The 20,462-nt window shown below is 51.6% G+C and overlaps 9 protein-coding genes across 9 annotated transcripts; 5 read left to right on the top strand and 4 right to left on the bottom strand.

Moving 5' to 3' along the window:
* Positions 1–846: 846 nt before the first annotated feature.
* On the top strand, positions 847–2,132 carry A1O5_01845 (uncharacterized protein; the record flags this gene model as incomplete). Its single annotated transcript, XM_007742461.1, has 2 exons — positions 847–1,753; positions 1,819–2,132. 2 exons carry the CDS (start codon positions 847–849, stop codon positions 2,130–2,132), a joined length of 1,221 nt encoding a protein of 406 aa, XP_007740651.1.
* Positions 2,133–2,340: 208 nt separating this feature from the next.
* On the bottom strand, positions 2,341–3,994 carry A1O5_01844 (uncharacterized protein; the record flags this gene model as incomplete). The annotated part of the gene is made up of 2 exons (XM_007742460.1): positions 2,341–3,734; positions 3,787–3,994. The coding sequence occupies 2 exons, from the start codon at positions 3,992–3,994 to the stop codon at positions 2,341–2,343; spliced, it is 1,602 nt and encodes a 533-aa protein (XP_007740650.1).
* Positions 3,995–4,503: 509 nt separating this feature from the next.
* On the top strand, positions 4,504–5,860 carry A1O5_01843 (uncharacterized protein; the record flags this gene model as incomplete). Its single annotated transcript, XM_007742459.1, has 2 exons — positions 4,504–4,543; positions 4,617–5,860. 2 exons carry the CDS (start codon positions 4,504–4,506, stop codon positions 5,858–5,860), a joined length of 1,284 nt encoding a protein of 427 aa, XP_007740649.1.
* Positions 5,861–6,716: 856 nt separating this feature from the next.
* On the top strand, positions 6,717–8,345 carry A1O5_01842 (uncharacterized protein; the record flags this gene model as incomplete). The annotated part of the gene is made up of 1 exon (XM_007742458.1): positions 6,717–8,345. One exon carries the CDS (start codon positions 6,717–6,719, stop codon positions 8,343–8,345), a length of 1,629 nt encoding a protein of 542 aa, XP_007740648.1.
* Positions 8,346–8,956: 611 nt separating this feature from the next.
* A1O5_01841 (uncharacterized protein) lies at positions 8,957–9,601 on the bottom strand (the record flags this gene model as incomplete). Its single annotated transcript, XM_007742457.1, has 1 exon — positions 8,957–9,601. The coding sequence occupies one exon, from the start codon at positions 9,599–9,601 to the stop codon at positions 8,957–8,959; it is 645 nt and encodes a 214-aa protein (XP_007740647.1).
* A 734-nt stretch (positions 9,602–10,335) lies between these two features.
* Positions 10,336–11,019, top strand: A1O5_01840 (Ras-like protein Rab7; the record flags this gene model as incomplete). The annotated part of the gene is made up of 2 exons (XM_007742456.1): positions 10,336–10,419; positions 10,486–11,019. 2 exons carry the CDS (start codon positions 10,336–10,338, stop codon positions 11,017–11,019), a joined length of 618 nt encoding a protein of 205 aa, XP_007740646.1.
* Positions 11,020–12,704: 1,685 nt separating this feature from the next.
* A1O5_01839 (guanine nucleotide-binding protein subunit beta) lies at positions 12,705–13,993 on the bottom strand (the record flags this gene model as incomplete). Its single annotated transcript, XM_007742455.1, has 4 exons — positions 12,705–12,869; positions 12,922–13,011; positions 13,072–13,784; positions 13,876–13,993. The coding sequence occupies 4 exons, from the start codon at positions 13,991–13,993 to the stop codon at positions 12,705–12,707; spliced, it is 1,086 nt and encodes a 361-aa protein (XP_007740645.1).
* A 2,290-nt stretch (positions 13,994–16,283) lies between these two features.
* A1O5_01838 (uncharacterized protein) lies at positions 16,284–16,761 on the top strand (the record flags this gene model as incomplete). The annotated part of the gene is made up of 3 exons (XM_007742454.1): positions 16,284–16,415; positions 16,480–16,533; positions 16,588–16,761. 3 exons carry the CDS (start codon positions 16,284–16,286, stop codon positions 16,759–16,761), a joined length of 360 nt encoding a protein of 119 aa, XP_007740644.1.
* Positions 16,762–16,898: 137 nt separating this feature from the next.
* On the bottom strand, positions 16,899–17,936 carry A1O5_01837 (uncharacterized protein; the record flags this gene model as incomplete). The annotated part of the gene is made up of 4 exons (XM_007742453.1): positions 16,899–17,207; positions 17,267–17,315; positions 17,373–17,475; positions 17,549–17,936. The coding sequence occupies 4 exons, from the start codon at positions 17,934–17,936 to the stop codon at positions 16,899–16,901; spliced, it is 849 nt and encodes a 282-aa protein (XP_007740643.1).
* Positions 17,937–20,462: the final 2,526 nt, after the last annotated feature.

Here is a 20,462-nt window from a genome sequence, read left to right as displayed (position 1 = left end):
GTTGGTCGAGCAATCTCATTGCAGTAAGGGCGCCGCCTCTCTCGTCATATCGGTCGGTCAAGCGGCCCAAAGGACACGACGTCGTCCCGAGCAGAATTGACTTCCACGGAAGAGGTTGAGACGGGTATACGCCGACAAGAGAACGGAGTCGCATTTCGGCTTGCGGTAGCTATACAAGCAGAGTACAGCCTTGGGCATTCAACCAGTTTTAACTCTGCGCATGACAGAGTCACTTGTGAACTGAGGATATTAGGAATAAGCTGATCCGTTAATCGGCTAGAAATTGCATGCACCCATTGTTCTTGATCGTCTGATGAGATTATGCATGCTGCCAATCATAAGAAACGAGTTGAGACTCCACCTCAGGACGAATCTTCAACTGATGAGCTCGCAGACGATGAGGGCTGAAGGTAGTGAAACAATCAGGATGAGCTCCGAGGTGCTTCTTCAGGTTAATCTTCCATACGCCGCCTTCACGGCATCCTCACATGTATTAGCTGGACTTGGTAGCGGCATGGTACAGATTTGTTCTGTGAGGTGCATACATCCGAAAGACGTGGCTTTCGAGATGCAAACCAGGAGATACATAGCTGATCGTGGCTGATAGATCGTATTGATCGTAGCATTAAAAGTGCGGAGACGAAGCTTTGCTCCACTGTATTGCGCCTTACCGCAACAGGCAATAAACCCACCTTCGCCTTGTGGAGTAAATTCTGGCTGCAAATGTCGAGGCACTTGAGCACCGCCTCCAAAAAAAAAAAAAAACCTGGAAACGGAGAAATCGACGTCTTCCCAACTGCACAAATTCCCACACCGCAGCCTGATAAAACCGTGATATTTTCTAACATGGCGAAGAAGAGCAAGCTTCTGGCTGCTCTAGATACTCACAGAGGGCGAGACTACCAGGTAGAGAAAAGAAAAGCACAAGTGAAAGCCGCCGAGAAACGGAAAAGACAGAAACTAGAGACGGCAAAACATGGAGACGATGAGCAGGAGCTGGCCAGTGGTGAGGAGGCTACGGCGGTCGGGAAGGCGAAACAAGAGAAAGGACAACCGCCTCATAAAGATGATTTTGCCCAGTTTGCTGAGGAGGGTAGTGGAGCAGACAACGAAGCGCGCGCAGATGATCAGAACGAGACGAACGTCAATGTATCCAGTGGTGATTTCGCTCCCACAATCCCACAACCACCTCAACCCATCGACGCCTCGGCCTCGGAAGCAGAGAATGAGTCCGACGTACCCGTCTCCGACCTCGAAGATTCTGATTTAGAAGACACGATTCCTTACCAAAAGATGACCATCAATAACGGCCCTGCCCTACTCGCCTCGTGCAAGCGCATCTCTCTCATAAAAGCTCCCAAATTTACGCCGTTTCATTACCATAACTCCTTGGTCTCAGATCTTCCGCCCACCTCACAATCCGTCCCCGACTCCAACGACGACCTCACGCGCGAACTAGAATTCTACCGCATTGCCCGCACGGCAGTTATCGGCGCACGAGACCTCCTTCTCTCCGAGAAAGTCGCCTTCTCCCGTCCGACGGACTATTTTGCAGAGATGGTGAAGAGTGATGAACACATGGGCCGTGTAAAGCAGAAGATGTACGATGAAGCCGCGAACAAGAAAGCAGCAGAGGAGGCGCGCAAATTGAGGGATGCGAAGAAGTTCGGGAAGGCGGTCCAGGTTGCAAAAGAACAGGAGAGAGCGAGGGAGAAAAGAAACACATTGGAGAAGATCAAGGAGTTGAAGAGAAGTAAGTCTATCCCATTCCACTGGATGCTTGATCGTTTGTGTTGCTAACACATTTCTGTTCCGTAGAACGCAAGGGCGCCGACACCGGCAAAGTGACCGAAGGCAATCTGGACGACGACCTCTTCCAGAGCATCGACGTCGAAAAGCCAGCTGGGAAAGATCGGGCAGGCCGTGATCGGGGTCTCGGGAGCGGACCCAGTCCAAAGAGACAGAAGCGCGATCAGAAATATGGCTTTGGTGGTAAGAAACGGCATGCAAAGAGTGGCGACGCGATCAGCAGCGCAGATATGCGTGGGTTTTCGACAGCTAGGATGAAAGGCAAGGGAGGGAAGGTGAAGGCAAAGAGGCTAGGAAAGAGCAAGAGGATGGCTGCCCGGTGAAAGCTTGACGTGAGACGACATGGGAAAAAAACACCAGGGGAAAAAAACTATTAAACTGGGTTGCATTCTCTAAAAAGAGAAACAAGGCTATATCAAAAGCACAAGGGGTATCACAGTCACGCACGCACAGACAAAATGCAAGACCCCTAACCCACGGACCCGAAACGCCTTCACCAGATGCTTGCCACGAAAGCTCCAGTTATGCTACTCAAACAACCCACTGGCCCAGAAATTCTTTCAGATGACCCGTCTGATGTTGCCGACCAACTCGCTTCGCCTCCTGAGCAACCAAATCGAGCATTTCTTGCGCTTCTGGTCCAGGCGGGAGCTCCGGCAACGCGTCAGGATCCGGATGGCCATTGAGTTGTCGACTGGGACTATCGTCGCGACTGCACCCTGAATCTACCATAGCTTCCCTCATCCTACTGGGCGGCAAAGGACCAGCTTGCCGTCGAGCTACCGGTGCTGAAACGGGGACATCACTCATATCTTCGTCCTCATCATCCACAACACCTCTTGCACGCTTGTGTGATTTGCTAGCCCCACTAGGACGAAGCACAGACTTCATTCGGTGCCGCTGAGGTTTTTCTTCGCCGGGTTTGCGAGGTGTCTTCATGGTCTCATCTGCTACCACATCGGCGAGTGTGGCTTCCAACTCATCGTATATTCTCCGAGTAGACCAATTGAATTTCTTCCGGAGTTTTGCTTCGTTCATTAGCTTGAGTAAGGGTTCTGCTGAGCGCTCAAAGGCAGCCACTGCATCTTCATGCGATCCCTCGAACGAAGGCAATTTTTGTAGCTCCGTGGCGGCTTCATCAATTCCACAGTGTCTCATGTTGAAGTTGGCTGACTTTCGAAGGATATTCAGCATATCCCATATAGGTTTGGTCCAGTCGATGGGCTCCGGCTTGGTTTCGGTCGCACTGCTAGAGGCAACCTCGGAATTAGCCTCCGATTCGTCTCCCTCAGATCCTTCTGACGTGCCCTCTCTTTCCTGGTGCGGCCCTTCATCTGCGTCTTTATCATCATCATCATCATCATCATCATCATCATCATCATCTTCTTCTTCTTCTTCTTCTTCTTCTTCTTCTTCCTCTTCCTCCTCTGAATCGGACGCCTCTGGCAGACTAGTCTGAGTGACTCTTGCCAAAGCCGCCTTCAAATCCTCCAGTTCGTCGGCGTACGTCTCAGCTAAATGTTTCCAGAGGTATGTCTGGGACCAATCGATCCCCTCTCGCTCTTCTACCATCTGCTTCAGAAGAAAGCGGTGATGTTTATGGATCGTCTCCATGGCCTCGTCGTCATCGTTTATTCTATAACCCGTGTGCTTCTGGTATGCGGTGAGAAATGGGTCGATCAAGAACCCAACCCGCTGACGTTTCTGTACAAGCTTCTGGTGCTGATCGACCATGAAATAGAATAAATCAATAGCCTCCAATGTGTCGTTATAGTAACTCAGATAGCGATCCGAGGGTGAAATCTCGTACCAGCCTGCCTTCCCTGCAGCCCAGATGACAGGCTTCCCATTGTCGTCTTGACCAAAGCTGTAATTCGTAACGTGGTCGATCTTTATTCGTGCATAGAGCGGTTCCTCTATCAAGGCTAGTCGGTATTGTCAGCATACCCTGGGAGTGAGGCGTCGCATTTCGCATACCAAGATGTTCCTGGTCGTCGTCCAAAGGCATCAATTCTCCTACCACACACAGTGGTGTCTCTTCCGAGGCCTGCAGCAGGTCTGCATATCGGCCCTTCCCTTGGTAAAAGATTTTTGCCTCTCGCAATGCAAAATCCGGCCAGTCATTGACATCATCGGGGACGGGGTCGAGGGGTTTTAGAACTCGTTCTTCCGGTAGGGTGGACATGTCCAAACGTGAGGTGTGAGGTTCATGCTGTGGATGAGGGGTTGCGCTATAGAGCTGGCAAGGCACGGGGTCTAGCCGTCATCTCGCAGTTGATCGTCACTGGATGGATCAGACAGGATTGATGGTGCACTTTTTACCCGTGGGAGGGAAGGTAGAGAGGCCAAGAGGGGTACCAGAAACGAGCGACGCGCATGATGGTGAGCAAGGAGAAGGGAGGCTGGAGGCTGCAGGCTTGCACCTCGTAGTGGGAGGACCATGGGCAAGGGACCTCAGGGCTCTAGTTGGCTGTGCTAGAATTTAGCTCTTGGGGCTCACGTGGGGCCCCACTCACTGTCTCGCTGTTTTGATGAGCCTTCTGAAGGCTATTCTCGAAGGCTAGGGGGGCTTGGGGGGCTGCGCAACTTTCAGTGCTTTGCCGGAAAACATCACCCCGTTTATTGGCAATACATGTGCGGTGCTTCGATCTGACAATCTTTCTCTATTGCATGAGGCCATCTTTCATCCTGAAGATGGCCCAGCCATCAGGAAAGATCCTCGAGGGTGTCTTTGGTGAGGCCAATTCCTCTCCCAAGACTGTTATTTCTCTCGCGTCCATGCCCTAACTGGTCTCCATGTTTATTAGCCATCAGCAAGCCTCCAAGCATCTCTTCTGCCCAAGTCCTTCGAGATCTGCAGCACAAATTTGCGGAGTCCAAGACGTTTGCACCCTTACTTAACCGGACAAGAAAAGCCCAGGAAGAACAAGAGCGGCATCAACCAAAGCGCCGCAAAAGGAGCAATGATCAGATATTCAAAATGGGCCATGGAGGCACACTGGACCCACTGGCAACAGGTGTCTTGATTGTTGGAATTGGTAGAGGGTCCAAGTCACTCTCTGACTTCCTTGCCTGCAAGAAGACCTATGAGACGGTTGTTTTATTTGGGAAAAGCACCGACACATACGATGTCATGGGGAAAGTAGTGGCAGAGGCTTCGACCGAAGGCATTACCCAGAAGCTTGTCGAAGACAGATTGGCGCAGTTCCGGGGCAAGATGAAGCAAATCCCGCCGATTTACAGCGCAATCAAGATTGATGGCATGAAGCTGTACGAATATGCTCGAAGCGGCAGGGAGTTACCCAGAGAGTTAGAAAGTCGGGATATTGAGATCTCCGACTGCACATTGCTTGAATTCTATGGCTCTGGAGAGCATGACTTCAGGTGGCCAGCAGAGCAAGCGAGCGACGAAGACAAAGCTGTGGCTCGAAAGCTGATGCCCGGTGCTGAGTCCACCAAGAGGTTCATGGAGCAAGAAGCGGCAGCCACCAGTCCCAAAAGCCCTCCTCATGAGAGGTTCCGAGAACAGCGCGAAAGCAACCATCTTCCCCCTGCCAAAAAGGCCGAACTGCATACCCACTATCTCCCGATACAGGAGGCTCAACCTGCCAATGCCCCGGCGGCCCGAATACGTCTGACTGTGAGTAGTGGTTTCTACGTGCGTTCATTTGCACATGACCTCGGTGTCGCTTGCAGCTCCTATGGGACGATGGCTGCCTTGGTTCGAAGCAAACAAGGCGACTACACCAATATCGACCCTACTCCAGAGGGCCTCGTTCCTGCACTCACATACGACGATCTGGAAGCTGGGGAGGATATATGGGGTCCGAAAATCGCTGACGTACTGACTAAATGGGTGGATTCTCATCCAGCCGCTTCCAACGAGAATAGGACTGATAATCGAGATCGATCAGATAGAGATTATCGTCACAAGGGGTTCAAGAATAGTCGGTGGAGAGAAACCGGCTCGAAGAGGACTTGGACCGGTCCGAGAGGTTGGGAAGGTTCAAATCGACCCCGGCGGCGCAACAGCTCGTCACCTGAGACTTGACCTGTTGTTCTGGACAGAGTCAAAGTCAATAGGACTGTCTGTTGGCGCGATAGCCTTGATAGCACGGGGAGAGCTTAAATGAAAAGCAAATGGCACGGTTAGACGTCAGACGAGACGGTATCGGTAGCAAACATAATGTCCTTTTGCTTCTCGGTCGAAGGTGGCCTTCATTGACAAATGGTATTCAGCTTACCTTGGAGATAGTGGTGCTCTATCCTTTATCGATATAATCAGCTATATTTGACACGGCGGCCACTTCGTCACGGTTGAGGACTCTTCCACTACATTAGATACAAGTGTCCATTCTAGAGGTCAGACTGTGCCACTTGTGTTTGCACTGGGCTCGGGGGGGTTTGAACCGGAATGTTGGCGATATGGTGGCCAATGCGAGCTCTACCTGGATCTATTAAATGAGAATATTTGCACCCATCTCCAGAAGCAACCAGTTGGAGTAATAGTATTAATACTCGAGACACTCTTGTATATCCTAGTTGGGAACTCCCTGGCGGCCCTTCTGCGCCTAAATGGCACCAATTACGTAGGCCAAGGCCCTCCGGGGAGGCCTGCCGATCTATTCCCTTTTTGCCGGGGCCAGGCGATCAGGCAGAGCGGAAAAAACTCATGCAGGTACGAAGTGCGCCTCACCCTCACCAAGCCTCACCTCGCATTCTTTGCAGATTCTCTTACCCACTCCACCCACTCTCTCAGTCGTGTGCCTGTAATCTTCTCCCTTTCATTACTTCCTGGTGCCGTCGCACACCTGCTCTGCATATGTTATGTCGACATAATCTCGTCCACGCTCCTTTGCTGACATTTATCCTGACACCTTTGTCTCAGCCCACTGTCGTCATTCAGCATGGGGTCCCTGCCTGCCGAGTCTCGACCCTTGTCGTTCGCTGCTCTGAAGGCCAGAAAAGCCCCTCTCAAGATTGCCACCAAAGTCGTCACTGTAAATTCAAGTGCGAAGCCGACCGCAAAACCTCCACCTCCACCATCTGTCTCTTCCTCCAAGCCTGCGGCCTCCCAGAAACCGCTCAACAACGGACATTCCCGTACCACGCGTACGCCTCGGAAGTCGAGCACTCCAGTTTCGGTCCATTCAAGGCAAGGCAGTGGAGAGCCGATAGAGCGGATAAAAAAGGAGAGACAAAGTAGGACAAAGCGAGCATCTCCTGCTGTGTCAACGCCAAGATTGACCAGCTCTGATGAAGAGAGCGAAGAGGACGACCACAAGCCTAGAAAGCGAATCCGCCTCGATCGCAAAGAGAGTATAGACGAGAAGCGCAAAGTTAGGGATCACAAAGCATTCTCTCAAGAAGATGGCAATGGCTTTCACATGGTGCACGCATTCGACATCGCGAATACCACCCTTGTGGAACATGGTCGAGACAAGTACGAAGCATTCTTCACAGCCCTAGAGGGGGACGAAGATGAATGCCCCATGATTGAACTGCAGTATCCGACTTCTCTGCAGAGCGAGAAATACCAGTTGGTCAAGCCTGCAGACTCTTCCGATTTTAAACCTCTTGATGAAATCGAGGCAACCATGAAGATCGTGGCGGAATACTATCTCGATGGCGAATCCGCAGAGAAAGTCACCAGTGACGACGGCTCGGGCCTGGTACAACAATTGCACCGGCAAGCCTTGCTTGGGATGAGAGGACGTGTTGGAGCCCAGTCAAAATACGTCCACGTGGTGGAGAAATTCAATACGTTGGTGGCCGACAAGCGCAGGGACGGAACAATCGCAAAGAAACTGGATCAGATGCGCCGTGTCGATCTCAGGCTAGTGGAGCACATCATCAAAAATCAAATCTACGCTCGGACAGTGTCGCCTCAAGTCAACCTGGTGAGACATTACGAAAGCTTCTCTGACAATGTCTATGGTGAACTATTACCTAAGTTTCTCAGCCGCATATTCAAGGAGACAAATCTCAAGTCCGATCAGGTATTTATAGATCTCGGATCGGGCGTTGGTAATTGTGTGCTTCAAGCCGCCTTGGAAACCGGAGCCGAATCATGGGGCTGTGAAGTCATGGACAATCCCAACACATTGGCCCAGCTCCAGGCTGACGAGTTCCCAGCTCGATGCCGCCTCTGGGGAATCAAACCTGGTGAAGTCCACCTCATTCACGGCAATTTCTTGACCAACGAACAAGTCCGGCAAGTCCTCAAACGAGCGGACGTCATTCTGGTCAACAACCAAGCCTTCACGGCCGAGTTGAATGACAAGCTCAAGTACGTTTTCCTCGATTTAAAGGAAGGATGCCACATCGTCAGCCTGAAACCCTTCCGGTCTCCAGCGCACAAGATCAAAGATTCAAACGTGAATGATCCTGTCAATGTGTTGACAGTCGTGGAGAAGGAGAGGTGGAGCTCTATGGTCAGCTGGACCGATGATCCGGGGAATTGGTACCATCATCGCAAAGATTCCAGGGAGTTGAACGCCTTTGTGGAGAGTATGGGAGGGTTTGAAAACTGCTAGAGGCGAACTATTCCCCGGCGGCTTCGACGGGCTATTGCTTGGTGGAGTGCATGAATCGGCATTTGGGGCGGTCATTCGCTTTATTTGGGTTGAAATGACTTGATGACACTATGCATAGCGTCGGGTTATTGACAGCACAATGCTTCGGGCAATCTTGGGATGAAAAGAAGATACTCCTAGATGTGATTCATAAGGGCCAGGTGCCATTGTATATCTTGGAATTAATGAAACTCTCGCTCAATGAGTCTACTCTTCTGGCCATCGCGCTGTGTGTCATCCACAAGTCAGTGACTCGGACCCAACTGGGAAAGATGTTAAGGGAAAGGTGTCTTGATGTGACCTACCCTTTAATAGGCTCTTTGTGGATATTCTGGACAGGCCAGGGTTGAGGTTGATCCTGCCCTTTGCCCGATTCGTGGCTTCAATACCACCAGTCTTCGAGATCTGAGTTTTGTCGCACGAAGCAGGCCAGTCGAAAGAGAGGGGGAAAAAGAGCCCTCTCATGCTGCTCGTATCCTTGAGGGCTGTGCTGACGATGCTATGCAGTCTTTTCCGCCTCTCGCCGAGCTCCAAAGCTAAGCCAGAGCGAATACGGAAAGCAGAATCTCATCTCATCCAAACTTCCCCTCTTCATTCATCTTATCGGCCTCCCTGCCCTTGCTCGTCATCCATCGATCGACGAGGTCCTGATTGTCCTTCTTCAACTTCTGCGACTTTTCCTCCGCCATGTTGAGCTGTAGAGTCAGTGTGACGTTCTCGTCCTGGACGCTCTCTATCAACTTGGCTTTGCCACGTAGTTCTTCGTCGCGGTCTCTCAACTTGATCGTTAATTGCGAGACGGACGCATTGAGTTGTGTGATGCGCTTGCTGTCGGCTTTGGCCTTTCCTTTCAAGGTCTCGAGCTCGCGGAGCGCCGTTTCCAGGCGGAATTGCAAGTCGGCACGCTCGGTCTGGGCTTTGGAAAGATCCTGCCTCAGTTGGGCGAGGGTAGACGCTGTACCCGAAGGAGAGTCCGGACGCGTTCCCTGTGTAGACGGGGAGGTGACTCTCCTTATCCCCCATCCAGGAGACGTGACAGGCTCCGGTACCGGCGTGTTCTCCGAAGATGATGCTCTCTCTGCAAGTCTGGCTTTTTTCTGTAACTCGGCCCTCTCATCTGCGAGCTTGGTGCAGTAGTCATAAAGCGCAAGGTTGGCCTTCTCCACATTATCCCGGGCTTGCAAGGCTGCTAGATATTGCTCTCTCCATGTCGCCATGATTGACCGCTCATTTAACGCGAATCATTCTGGAGTCGATCTATCTATTGAAAGAATGAGGTTAGGCAAAAGAGTGAACGTAGTTGGAATGAGACGAGAAATCCACAGGTAAAAAATACATCCAGCGTTGATTCACACGAATGACAAAAGAACATGGCGGCAGGTGGACCGCCTTTGACTGCCTCGCTGCCTAGACGTCTGACAAGGTCGCAAGGTATTCCGTCGTCGGCTGACCTTCCTTATTCCCGAGACGCTTGTTTGAAACCCGTGGGCCGCCAAATCCATCTCGCTGTGTCTGAGGCTGGAGATGGAGAAGCGGCAGTGGCTATGACGGCTGCTGGACCACCATCCCGGATCGAACTTGTCGCTGCCCTTCCATCCTCTCCATCCTACGCCCCGACTTCACAGGCTTCAAACACCACCTCCAAACTCCGCCTCTCGGTTGCCTTCAGAGTCATACGACTGAAAGCGCAGGCATCAGCGCCATCCTCTCTACCTCGGAAACTACCATCGACCTATCGCGTGACTCTCCAGCGGAGAACTGCCACTCAGATCGACGCCATAAATCGAATCAAGCCACCCCAGCAGCTTCCGTGACACCAGCAAAAGGCTTCTCCTGTTCTTGGAGTGCATAGGGGCGGCGCAAGTCACAAACCGTCAAGAATAGCCATGGCGTCGAGGAAGAAGGTGTTGTTGAAGGTAATGATAGCCGCGCAGCTCGTTATCGCATACCGATGCACGCAACTGACCATGGCCTTGCGCAGGTCATCATTCTAGGCGACAGCGGTGTGGGCAAGACCAGTTTAATGAACCAATATGTACGGCTCTCTCTATATCCCTACTCGATATTTATTCTCGAATGTGGCCTTCTGACTGTTCCACAGGTGAACAAGAAATTCTCCACCTCGTACAAAGCCACCATTGGCGCCGACTTCCTCACCAAGGAAGTCACCGTCGACGATCGAATCGTGACCCTCCAGATCTGGGATACCGCCGGTCAAGAACGGTTTCAGTCGTTAGGCGTTGCGTTCTACAGGGGAGCAGATTGTTGCGTCCTCGTCTACGACGTCAACTCTGCAAAGTCATTCGAAACCCTCGACTCCTGGCGCGATGAATTCCTCATCCAAGCTTCTCCCCGCGACCCCGAATCTTTCCCCTTCGTGGTATTGGGGAATAAGATCGACCTGGGCGAAGACAGAAGAATGGTTTCGCAAAAGAGAGCACATGCTTACTGCCAGAGTCGCGGGCAAATGCCGTACTTTGAGACCAGCGCAAAGGAGAGTATCAATGTGGAACAGGCGTTTGAAGTTATTGCCAGGAACGCGCTGACACAGGAGGAAAGTGAGGAATATGGTGGTGACTTTTCGGATCCGATCAACATCAATCTTGATCAGGAGAGAGATGGATGTGCTTGTTAGAGGGATGATTTGCTGGGCACAGATCTGACTGGCTTCCGGTGGATAGCTTGGAGGGAGTGATGTCGGATTGCATGATTTGTTGCATAAGTTGAACTATGGGTATCACGCCGTTGGTTCGGGACGCTCTCTTTGACAAGGCCCTTCCCATCCGTGGGAAAACGAGAGTCACCATGGAATCTGGGGCACAAAGAAGGGAAAGCATGGCAGAATCTCTCGAGGCTCCACCCACTCGAATGCCACCCACAGCATCGGGTGTACTGGGTGGGGGGGTTTTTCGGAGGGGGCATTTCTATACTTGTTTCTATGGTTCGCACGGCCTTTGGTGCTCGAGTCGGGTTCAAGGTCCGTGGCGCAAGCGGGTCGGGATAGCGTGTACAGATATATACAGACTACAGCAGCAATTAAATGTTGACCAATGCATGCTATCACCCCCTGCCGATCAACCGACTGCGACACCCGTATACAAAGTTACACAGTCGTGTATGTGTAGGGGACCCAAGAACTCGAATCTACAGTCAAGGTACGGTGAATTTTGTCTGAATTACGACTATGTGTAGTAGCTAGGTCAGGTTCAAGCGCGTCCACCCGTGCTTTTGGGAGGAGGGAAGGGCGGGAGATCAATCTGCCTATGCTCAAGCCCACACCCATACCCACGGGACAGCTCATCCTTTCCCGCTTTGCAAACCAAAGCCAAGAGAAGACGAAGAACAGTGCTAGAACACAATGCATGGAATCTGCCGTAGGTGCCCGACGGTCAACGTGAACACTTTGTTGGCATGACACTGAAGATGGAATTTGGGAAAAGCCCTCATTAGCAAAGAGCAGACAAGACAGACGGACGGACAGACTCCTCCTGCCTTTCCCCCCTTCCCCCGTTCCCTTGCAAATTGAACAATCCCTGGAAACTCGCTGTGATCGATTTGCATTCACAAAAACATTGGACTTGAAAACTTTTTATGGTCGCGTGCTCCATTGCTGATTCCTTTTCAGCATTTCTATAACGTCCTTCCTCACACTTGTGCCTCTCTTCCGCTCTTCCCACATGACTCGTTCCGGCTTCCCCAATCTCATCTTAGAAAGACACCACACGCAGAAGAATAATGGAACGAAGTCGCAGATATCCGGGTTCAAATTTGGGGATTTTCCCTTTTTTTTTTGGAGTGCGCTGCAGTTCGGTCGCCGGATCTGCAAGCAAGGCTGATTTTTTCTGTTGTGGTGAGGGAAACAAGAGGAGCTTGAAAATTGTGTTTGTCAAGATTAGACATGAAACAGGAGACAGTAATAAACTCCACCCGCAGCAATGCCCGGTCATAAGAGTCGTGGATTGGAAACAACATGCGCGTTGTGTCTTGCCGAACGTCGTCGGATGGCAACATAAGCAAATCACCGATCGCTCCTCCAGTCCTTTGAAGATCCCACACGCAAGAAAAACCTATCCAGTAAAAGATTTTTAGGGGTTGGTGAGAAAGCAAAAGAGTCTTCAGGTTCGTGCAACAGTCAAGTCGGGAGCGAGGAAAAGGAAATCGTCAGAAGCTGTCGATAGGATCGTTGACAAAAGGTGGTTTTGTTGATGGTGCTCGCCCCTTGAAGATGACATTTGGTCAAATTGCCGCTGTTGGAACAAAGTATATCCTTCTCCCTGTGCCATTTCTACCATGCCCAGATTTTGAGCTGAGAATTGTGCGTCAGTCGAGTTCTGCATATTGCCCAAAGACTGAAGGGTTGCTTACTAGGGAATCCCATGAGCCAGTACATAAACTGATTCCATCGTTGCTAACACCAAGGCAACTGACTCGGTTTTCGTGGCCATTCAAAGAGCCGACCTTATCACCACGCAAAGTATCCCAGACCTAGGAATGCCATCAGTTGTGAAAGGAACATTGGAAATCAGATCGCACAAACCTTGCATTCAAAGTCATCATACCCTGCGAAGAGCAGCCGGCCAGAAACCGAGAAAGCGACGGAAGTGATGCCGCAGAGCACTTGTTCATTCTGTGCAGAATGTCAGCCAATGTACAGTAGCAAGATGCTGATGGTGAGCCAAAAAGGTACCTGATAAGACATTAGTTCTCGATCTGCCCGAATGTCGAACAGCCTGCAGGAGGCATCGTCTGAGCCAGTTCCGAAAGCATTTCCATCGGGGAAAAATTGAATGGCGTTAATGTCAGATTCGTGTCCGGCAAATGTTTGGACGGCCTTTCCAGTTCGAACGTCCCATAATTTGGCAAAGGCGTCGCAGGCGCCACTCACGAAAATGTTAGCGTTGGTCGGGTTTATGCTGATGCTCATCACGTCGCCCAAGTGATCGGCGAACTCGGTGACCTTGGAGCCCGTCTCAATATCCCACATCATGCAGGTCATGTCACCAGAAGAGGTAATGATTTTTCGGTCATTGACAAAACGACAGCAGGACAGGTATCCAGAGTGACCAGAGAGCTCGCGAGCCACACGCGTGGGGCCTTCCCTTGTAGAAAGGTTGTAAATTGAACAAATGTTGTCAAGACCACCACAGGCAACGTAATTGCCGCTAGGAGCGTATGCGCAGGTCATGACCCACGAGGAACGAAGGGGAATGGCGTGCACCTTGTTAGTGGTGTAGGCATCCCAGATAATGAGCTTGCCATCCTGCGATGCGGACACCAGGTGCCTGCGATCTGTTGACCAGTGCATAGCATAGATCTTTGCAAGATGGCCCTTGAGATTTCTTCGAGGCTTCATGCCTATCCGAGGTAGGGCTTCGGTGTTGTTGAGGGCGACTTGTCGCACTGCAGAGACGCGATTGATTAGCAATCCTGAAGAGGTTGGCAGATAGCTACGCATCAAAGCATCTTGAGGTAGGGCTCTCGATCGACTTACAGCTTGTATCAGCCAAGTCATCCTTCTTGCGCTTAATTCTGTCTTTCAGGCCCTCTGCTTCTCTTCTCGCGGCTGTGATTTTGGCCTGCATCTGCTCTCCTGTCAAGTCGGTCGACATTGGGCCGATTGGGGTCCGCGTCGGACCAGAGGACGTGGGAGTTCGCAAGTAAGTCACAGATTAGAAGCTCAGCCTCGCCAGAGCGACGCGCACAGCAGAATAGATGTATATTCAGTGTCGAGACACGGTGGGCGATGGACGAGCGCAGGAGCTCAAACGAGCGAGATATCAGGGATGAGGTGGATAAATTGCTGGGGGGGGGCCACAAGAGCTGCGATTGGGGGAATTCGGGATCGCGGGAGAGTGCAGAGAGGACCGACGACGAGAGGGAGGTAAAGTCGGTTGGGAATTCTCAAAGAAGGAGACGAAGCAATTGACTGCCTGCAGAGCGGCGAAAGTCGTCGACGAGGTGGCCAGAAGTCGAGGGCTTGATGATGGTGGTGGTGGTGGTGGTGGTGGTGAGGTCGGGTCACAGAATTGAAAAGGGCAGTCTTGGGGGAAGGCGTTGCAAAAGGAATGGAGGCCAGAGTTGGAAGGTCCGGGTCTGGCTTCTTGGGGCTCGGGGGCGCCTTTGACTGTTGCTTCTTGGTGTCTGGTTCGTTAAACTCCAAGTGGGGACCGTTTTGGTTCGGGGGGTTGGTCCCCCCTGTTCTTTTCCTACTGCGGTCAGTCTCAATTGGCGAACTCAAGGGCAGGGATTTAGCTGTCCCGGGAGCAGGGAGGGGGGCGGCTTGGACTCTTGGGGTCCTGCTACAGTGACCAAGGGATACACACTCCACGATCTTCAAACATCAACCAACCCATCACCACTACCTCGTATGCCATCACCCAACCTCGGGTCAGGTGCCCACCATCTTCGGTTCTACAAGTTACAGATCGTCGCTGTCACTGCATGTACCTCGTACCGTCCCTTCGATAGAAAACCCCCCTCCTCCGAGTGTACTTGATGGTCTATAATGCAGCAGCTGTGCCAGACCAGATCAGGGACGCAGCACACAGTGAAAAAAGATATGAGAAAAACACGTCAAATTCTCCTAAACGAGATCCTAGCAAACGATAATACCTCCCTTGGCTGCCTCTTAATTACCCAGTACTACTGGCTCTTACCGTGGTCTCGATTGTTGCGTTAGTTCGACATTAAGCTGGCCCCGGGGGAACACTGCCGGGTGGCCCTCAAGCTCCGAAGAGACGCACCGGGCACTCGGTGGGCTCAGCCCAGGGATATGAATTGCCAATCCGACATGCAGAAACCCGCCTGAGAGTTGGGAGCAAAATTGGGAAGCGAGAACAACTCAGGCAAAAGAGAAATTGCCCGGCCGCGTCTAATGTGTGCTAGAGACAAGTTGGTGCAACGCCCGATCCCCCCGTTTTTACGCCTGGTATCCGCTTCTGCAGCAAGGAGGCAGAGATGAGGTACGCCTTCAAATCCGCTGCCAGTCCTCTCATTCAGCCTGGTGGTCTTTTCTCCATACCCAGTACGGTACTACAGGCACTTGGACGCTGATCCTCCCACCCACTATCGGTCCACTAGCTGCACTAGGCTGGGCATTATCCCCACGGGCTTATCGTTGCGTCCACTACGTGCTTGTTCCTGTCAACTCTCATGGCGGCCACCCTGCTACGCCTGCCTTGATGCGCGAGTTGGTCAGGATAATAGTATTTATGACGCCTCGATCGAGGGTCCTTTTTCAACAATGCAGGTGCCCCAGACACCTAATCTGGAGGATCTACAGTGCTGCGTACACTTTTCTGATCCCTCCGTCTCTATCACGAACCACACGTGGTTTTCGCTAATCTAACAATGATGAATTTCATGAGGGTGGGAAAAGGGCTGCCAGCAGTCGATAACGTTGGGAGAAAGGGGGACAAGGAAGGTTGCAATTTGAACCGACAAAGTCCCATCCACAGAGCCAAGCTGCTGCACCAAAGCCCTTCATTCTGCGAGGCGACTCTCTTACGGATGGCAGGTCTTCTGAGACCAGTTGCAGCGAGTCCTGACCATGGAAAGCGGATGCTAACACCTCTGTTCCAGTACTCCGTATTCCATGCAGCAGGCAGCAAACTACCCTGTACATCGCTCTCGTTTGTTGTGAGATCCCGAGTCTTAATCGCAACAAAAGAGTACCCAATAGAATAGCACAGCTCGCCTGATCATTCCAATGCAAATGATGCAAACTCGGCAAACATGGCAAACAACCGTCTGCGGCACCCGTGGCCTTGTGGTACAAGTGGTGTCAGCTCCTGGCACACTGTCTCTGCCGTCTACGTCCAACGCCAGCTATTCCCCCTTTTTCCGATACTGCTCTACTTTTTCCTCCTCTTTATTTTGGTTAATCAATTAGTCTCTACAATGTTTTGGACCATCGGCTGTATTTATGGGGCATCCTCCGTTGTATTTGGCGCGTTTGGAGCCCACGGGCTGAAAAAACACATCAGTGATCCCGCAAGGCTAGCAAACTGGTCGACCGCAGCTCACTATCAGGTAATTTATTGAGCACCGAGGGAGATTTTCCTGATCTCGTTCTGACTGTGTTTCTCCCGCGCAGTTAATTCATAGCGGTGTCCTCCTTCTAACTGCGGCTGCTGCGCCAAAGAACAAGGTTATATTTGCTTGATTCCTGCCTTTGCGAATCTTGTTTTAATCAGGCTCACAGGTTGCTGCTGCACTTTTCACTGCTGGAATGACCATGTTTAGTGGTAGCATCTATCTGCTCGTTCTGGATCCTCAGCGTTTCAAGGCTTTGGGTCCTGTCACCCCCTTGGGAGGCCTGTGCTTAATTGCTGGATGGGGAGCTCTCGCTTTTGGCAGTCGAGGAAGACTCGCTTAGTGAAGCGGCCTGAATACAAAAGGAATTTTTGGGGGTTTATGTATCATCATCTATTTCGGAATTCTCACCTCAATAACACCACCACTACCCACCACTAGTAGCACAATAGTTCTCGCTACATCCACACCATCCTCATCTCATGCCTTTGCAGTCAGCGCCTTTTCCATCTCCAGCAGATTCCTCGCTGTATCTGCGACAGTCGTCTCGAACGGTCGATATGTCACACCCAACTCCTTTTGCGACGACCAATTGTCGATCTTGAAAGAGCCCGCAGGTAAGGCATGCTGACCTGGACGCCCGAGCGGGATCTTCTCATCCAGCTCCGGAAACTCCTTTCTCAAAATATCGCATATCTCCTGGTTGCTATTGCTGCCCGGCGTGACGAGAAATCGACGTCCCCCAACTCCGGGAGCAAATGCAGTCTGGTAATGTGCGAACGACAAGTCCTGCAGGGATAGAGGAATTAGCACGTGTACCACGGCCTCAGAATTCCGTCATGACCTACTCGAACAGCGACATAGACGTGCAAAAAGTCTTCTGGGACTGGAGGACCCCTTTCCAGACGTCATAAATTTCCAAAGAACACCGTTAGATGTATTCAAATCACTCACCGAATCAATGCTATGCCTGAGAGGTCCGTAAACGATGGGCGGGTTGAGGACGACGAGCTCCGAGCTCCGAGCTCAAAGCTCGGTTTCTGGGTCTTCATGAATTCTCACGCTACGAGCGACAAGTCAGTCTCCTTGACAGATGACAGAGATTCATGTATTAAAACTCCTACACTCACCGGCCTGCTCTGCAAAGGTCTTGCTTGCCCAGTACGCCAGTGACAAATCGCCAGAGGTTCCCTCCTCCTTCGCGGCAGACTTCAGTATTTCCGTTGTCCCGTGGATCGCTGGGTTGATGGAATCGGAATGTGTCTTGGCCTCGGTATATTTGAACGGGGAAGCCGCGCGGATAATCACGTCAAGAGGTGGTGCGTCCTTGATGCACTGGTCAAAAGCCCCTGGCGCTGTGATGTCGGGCACTATCGAAAAGTCGAGGCTGGATCTTTCAAAGTCGGGGAAGTCGTTCATGACTCTCTTCGCTTTGGCTTCAGATCTGACTACGGCTTGCACGAAACATGACGTTTCCAAGAAGAGAGAGCGAGAGGAGATGGCTTCTAATGAATCCATTGGCGCCCGTCAACAGAACACGGGGTATGTCCATCTCGAGCTGTTGTGTTGTTTTGATTTAAGGTGTGATATTTGAGATTTGAGATTCGAGGTCTGAACTTCTAAGCCTTGCTTGAACATGAGGCATCCCTTTGAGGTATCGCTCGCCGACTTTATACCTGGATGCCCGTGCTTGAAGCCAAAGATCGCACATGCAAGATCAAGGAGATACGTACTCTGCGTGCCCATGCGTGAAGCAAGACGAGTTACATGTATGGCCAAGCAGATACAGGAAGTTTCGAGGAAATCGATCTTTCCGGACACCATATTCCCAGGACATGGTTTGCTATCGCTAAAAGGGGAAAGCACCTCGACACTCGGCGGCTTCCCGTCGACGGCAGCACTTCCATTCCCATGGCTGAAACGAAGTTATGATGCCACTAACCATGCACTCTGCCCTTGCTCAGTGCTTGACAATACCTACCCAGGTAGGTCACCCCTGTTAGACACGGTAACCGGTGGCACCTGCCAGAAGCTCAAGACGAGCGTACGCGACTGCCGCAGCCTTGCGAAGGTTTCTTTATATCCGCGAACTCCGAGTCGACAAATGAATTCATGTGCGGTTATGCGGCTGTGTGGGTCGGCCTGAACCCTACAGCGAGTAAGAAGGGCCTACCATATAAAGGGCAGTCTCTCCGCATACGTAGAAGACAGCAATCACACTTTTTGGCAAGTAACGCAGGGGGAAGGGGTTGGAAAGGTCCGATGCGGGTTGCTGGATGGGGCGCTTCTTAACCTGCACTGGTTCGCAGGGTTCTCGTATTCAGCCTCGTTGTCTGTGAGGGTGCAGCCAACTTGCAGAGCTCGATAACCGGTCTTGACGAAACGATCACGGTCGACGACATGGTCTGCACAGATCGATTCCACGAAGAACAGAACGATACGTCGACGAAGCGCCCTTAACCAGACTTGCATCCCTTGAGCGTGCATGGTCGAGGCATCGCCTATATGAAGACGAGAAACAGCCCTGTAAATAGCAGAGCCATGGGGTTGCCTGCCAGCAGCAAGCATTACCATCGGAAGATGGTTGTGGACATACCAACTCTTGAGGTGGTTAACGACATCTGGAAGAAGGCTCTACCCCGTTGACCCCGTAAACCATCAGCATGGTTAGAGGCAGGGTTTCGGCTATTGGCCAAATAGCCGCTTCGAAACAACAACCAGTGGGCCAAAAATAGGCCTTCAAGCGAGTTCCATGATTTCGACCTATTAAGATCGAAGGTGCATACTGTTGGACCACGTCATATCCAAAAGTTTTGCGGTCTGTTTGTTTGTCCTCCGCATAGGTTCTAGGGCCCCATTAAAAACATCTCGATGGCTGGAACCAAGCATAGCAAGGGAAGGAGAAACAGACCAATACCCAGTCCGCGGGATGATCCCACAAGGACGGAAGGCCGAGAACATGAAGATCAGGTCCAGACCTGGGGCACATAGCAAAAGTCTAAGAATCCAAACTCTGTCGTTCGTAGCACTGATCACACAACGACCTCTCTTGCCACGAGCGGCAAGGGAGAAAACATTATCAAGCAACGGTACGAGATGAAGAATTAAAAACAAAAGAAAAGGGTCATGTGGCCAGGGGGGCTGGCCTACGGAGAACATACCAGTAGTATGTATAGCCATCTCCGGAACCGATTTGATTGGACGTGGGGCACCCGTTGCCACAATAGCATCAAGGCTCTGCAAGGGCTCTGCAAAGACACCAGAGATTTGTTCTGTCTGACTAATTGCTCGATGTTTGGTGGTTTCCGGAAAAAGGCGAGAAAAGACAACCGTCGAGAACATAGCGAGCCAGATTGTTTTGGCTCTTTTTTACCACAGCATTTTTCCGACTCAACCAAATACATGACTGCCACGGACAATAATTTCGAGGCTGTTGAGGTTGATGTGGTCGTCAACCAGCGCATGATGGATTTCGCCAGATGAAAAGGAAAAAGTCGAAATTCGGATATTATACCACCGTCAGAGATCCCTGCGACATATTAAAGAAAGGGCCAGAGCAATTGGGCATTGGAAGGGGCCCAGTCTCGTAGTAATAAGTAGACGATCGTCTCAAGCGCGACTCCAATTCCATAGCCGGGCGAGGGTTGCCCACAAGATTGCGCCGGTGGAGACACGCAAAATCAGCAAAAAGAGAGCTGTTTGATTTCTGCACAACGGCGAGACGGGGGCACATCATTTGGCAGAAGGGCTTCGCCGCTAATTAATGCTTGAGCATGGACGCCAGGGGGGGGCGAGTAGACCGTGAGGGAGGAGAAGAGGGATGAATGCTCGAGCCCATGGTGGCTGGCAGTGAGGATGCCCAGGCTTTATGTACTTGACTAGGGTTTGTATACGGGCCCAGGAGAGTGGTTAGAGAGCGGTTAGTCTGAAGGTTGCTGCGTGTCGAGAAACGAACTGAACCAAGAGACGACGGTGCCAGGTGAAGGTTGAGCCCGAGACGCTGAGACCAGCCGGACGTGCTCTCCAACAAGGATCAGCCACCGC

This window comes from Cladophialophora psammophila, assembly GCF_000585535.1.
Source record: "Cladophialophora psammophila CBS 110553 chromosome Unknown aczJe-supercont1.2, whole genome shotgun sequence".
NCBI lineage: Eukaryota > Fungi > Ascomycota > Eurotiomycetes > Chaetothyriales > Herpotrichiellaceae > Cladophialophora > Cladophialophora psammophila.
Note: the sequence above shows the minus strand (reverse complement) of the source record. Positions and strands in the feature narration are given on the sequence as shown.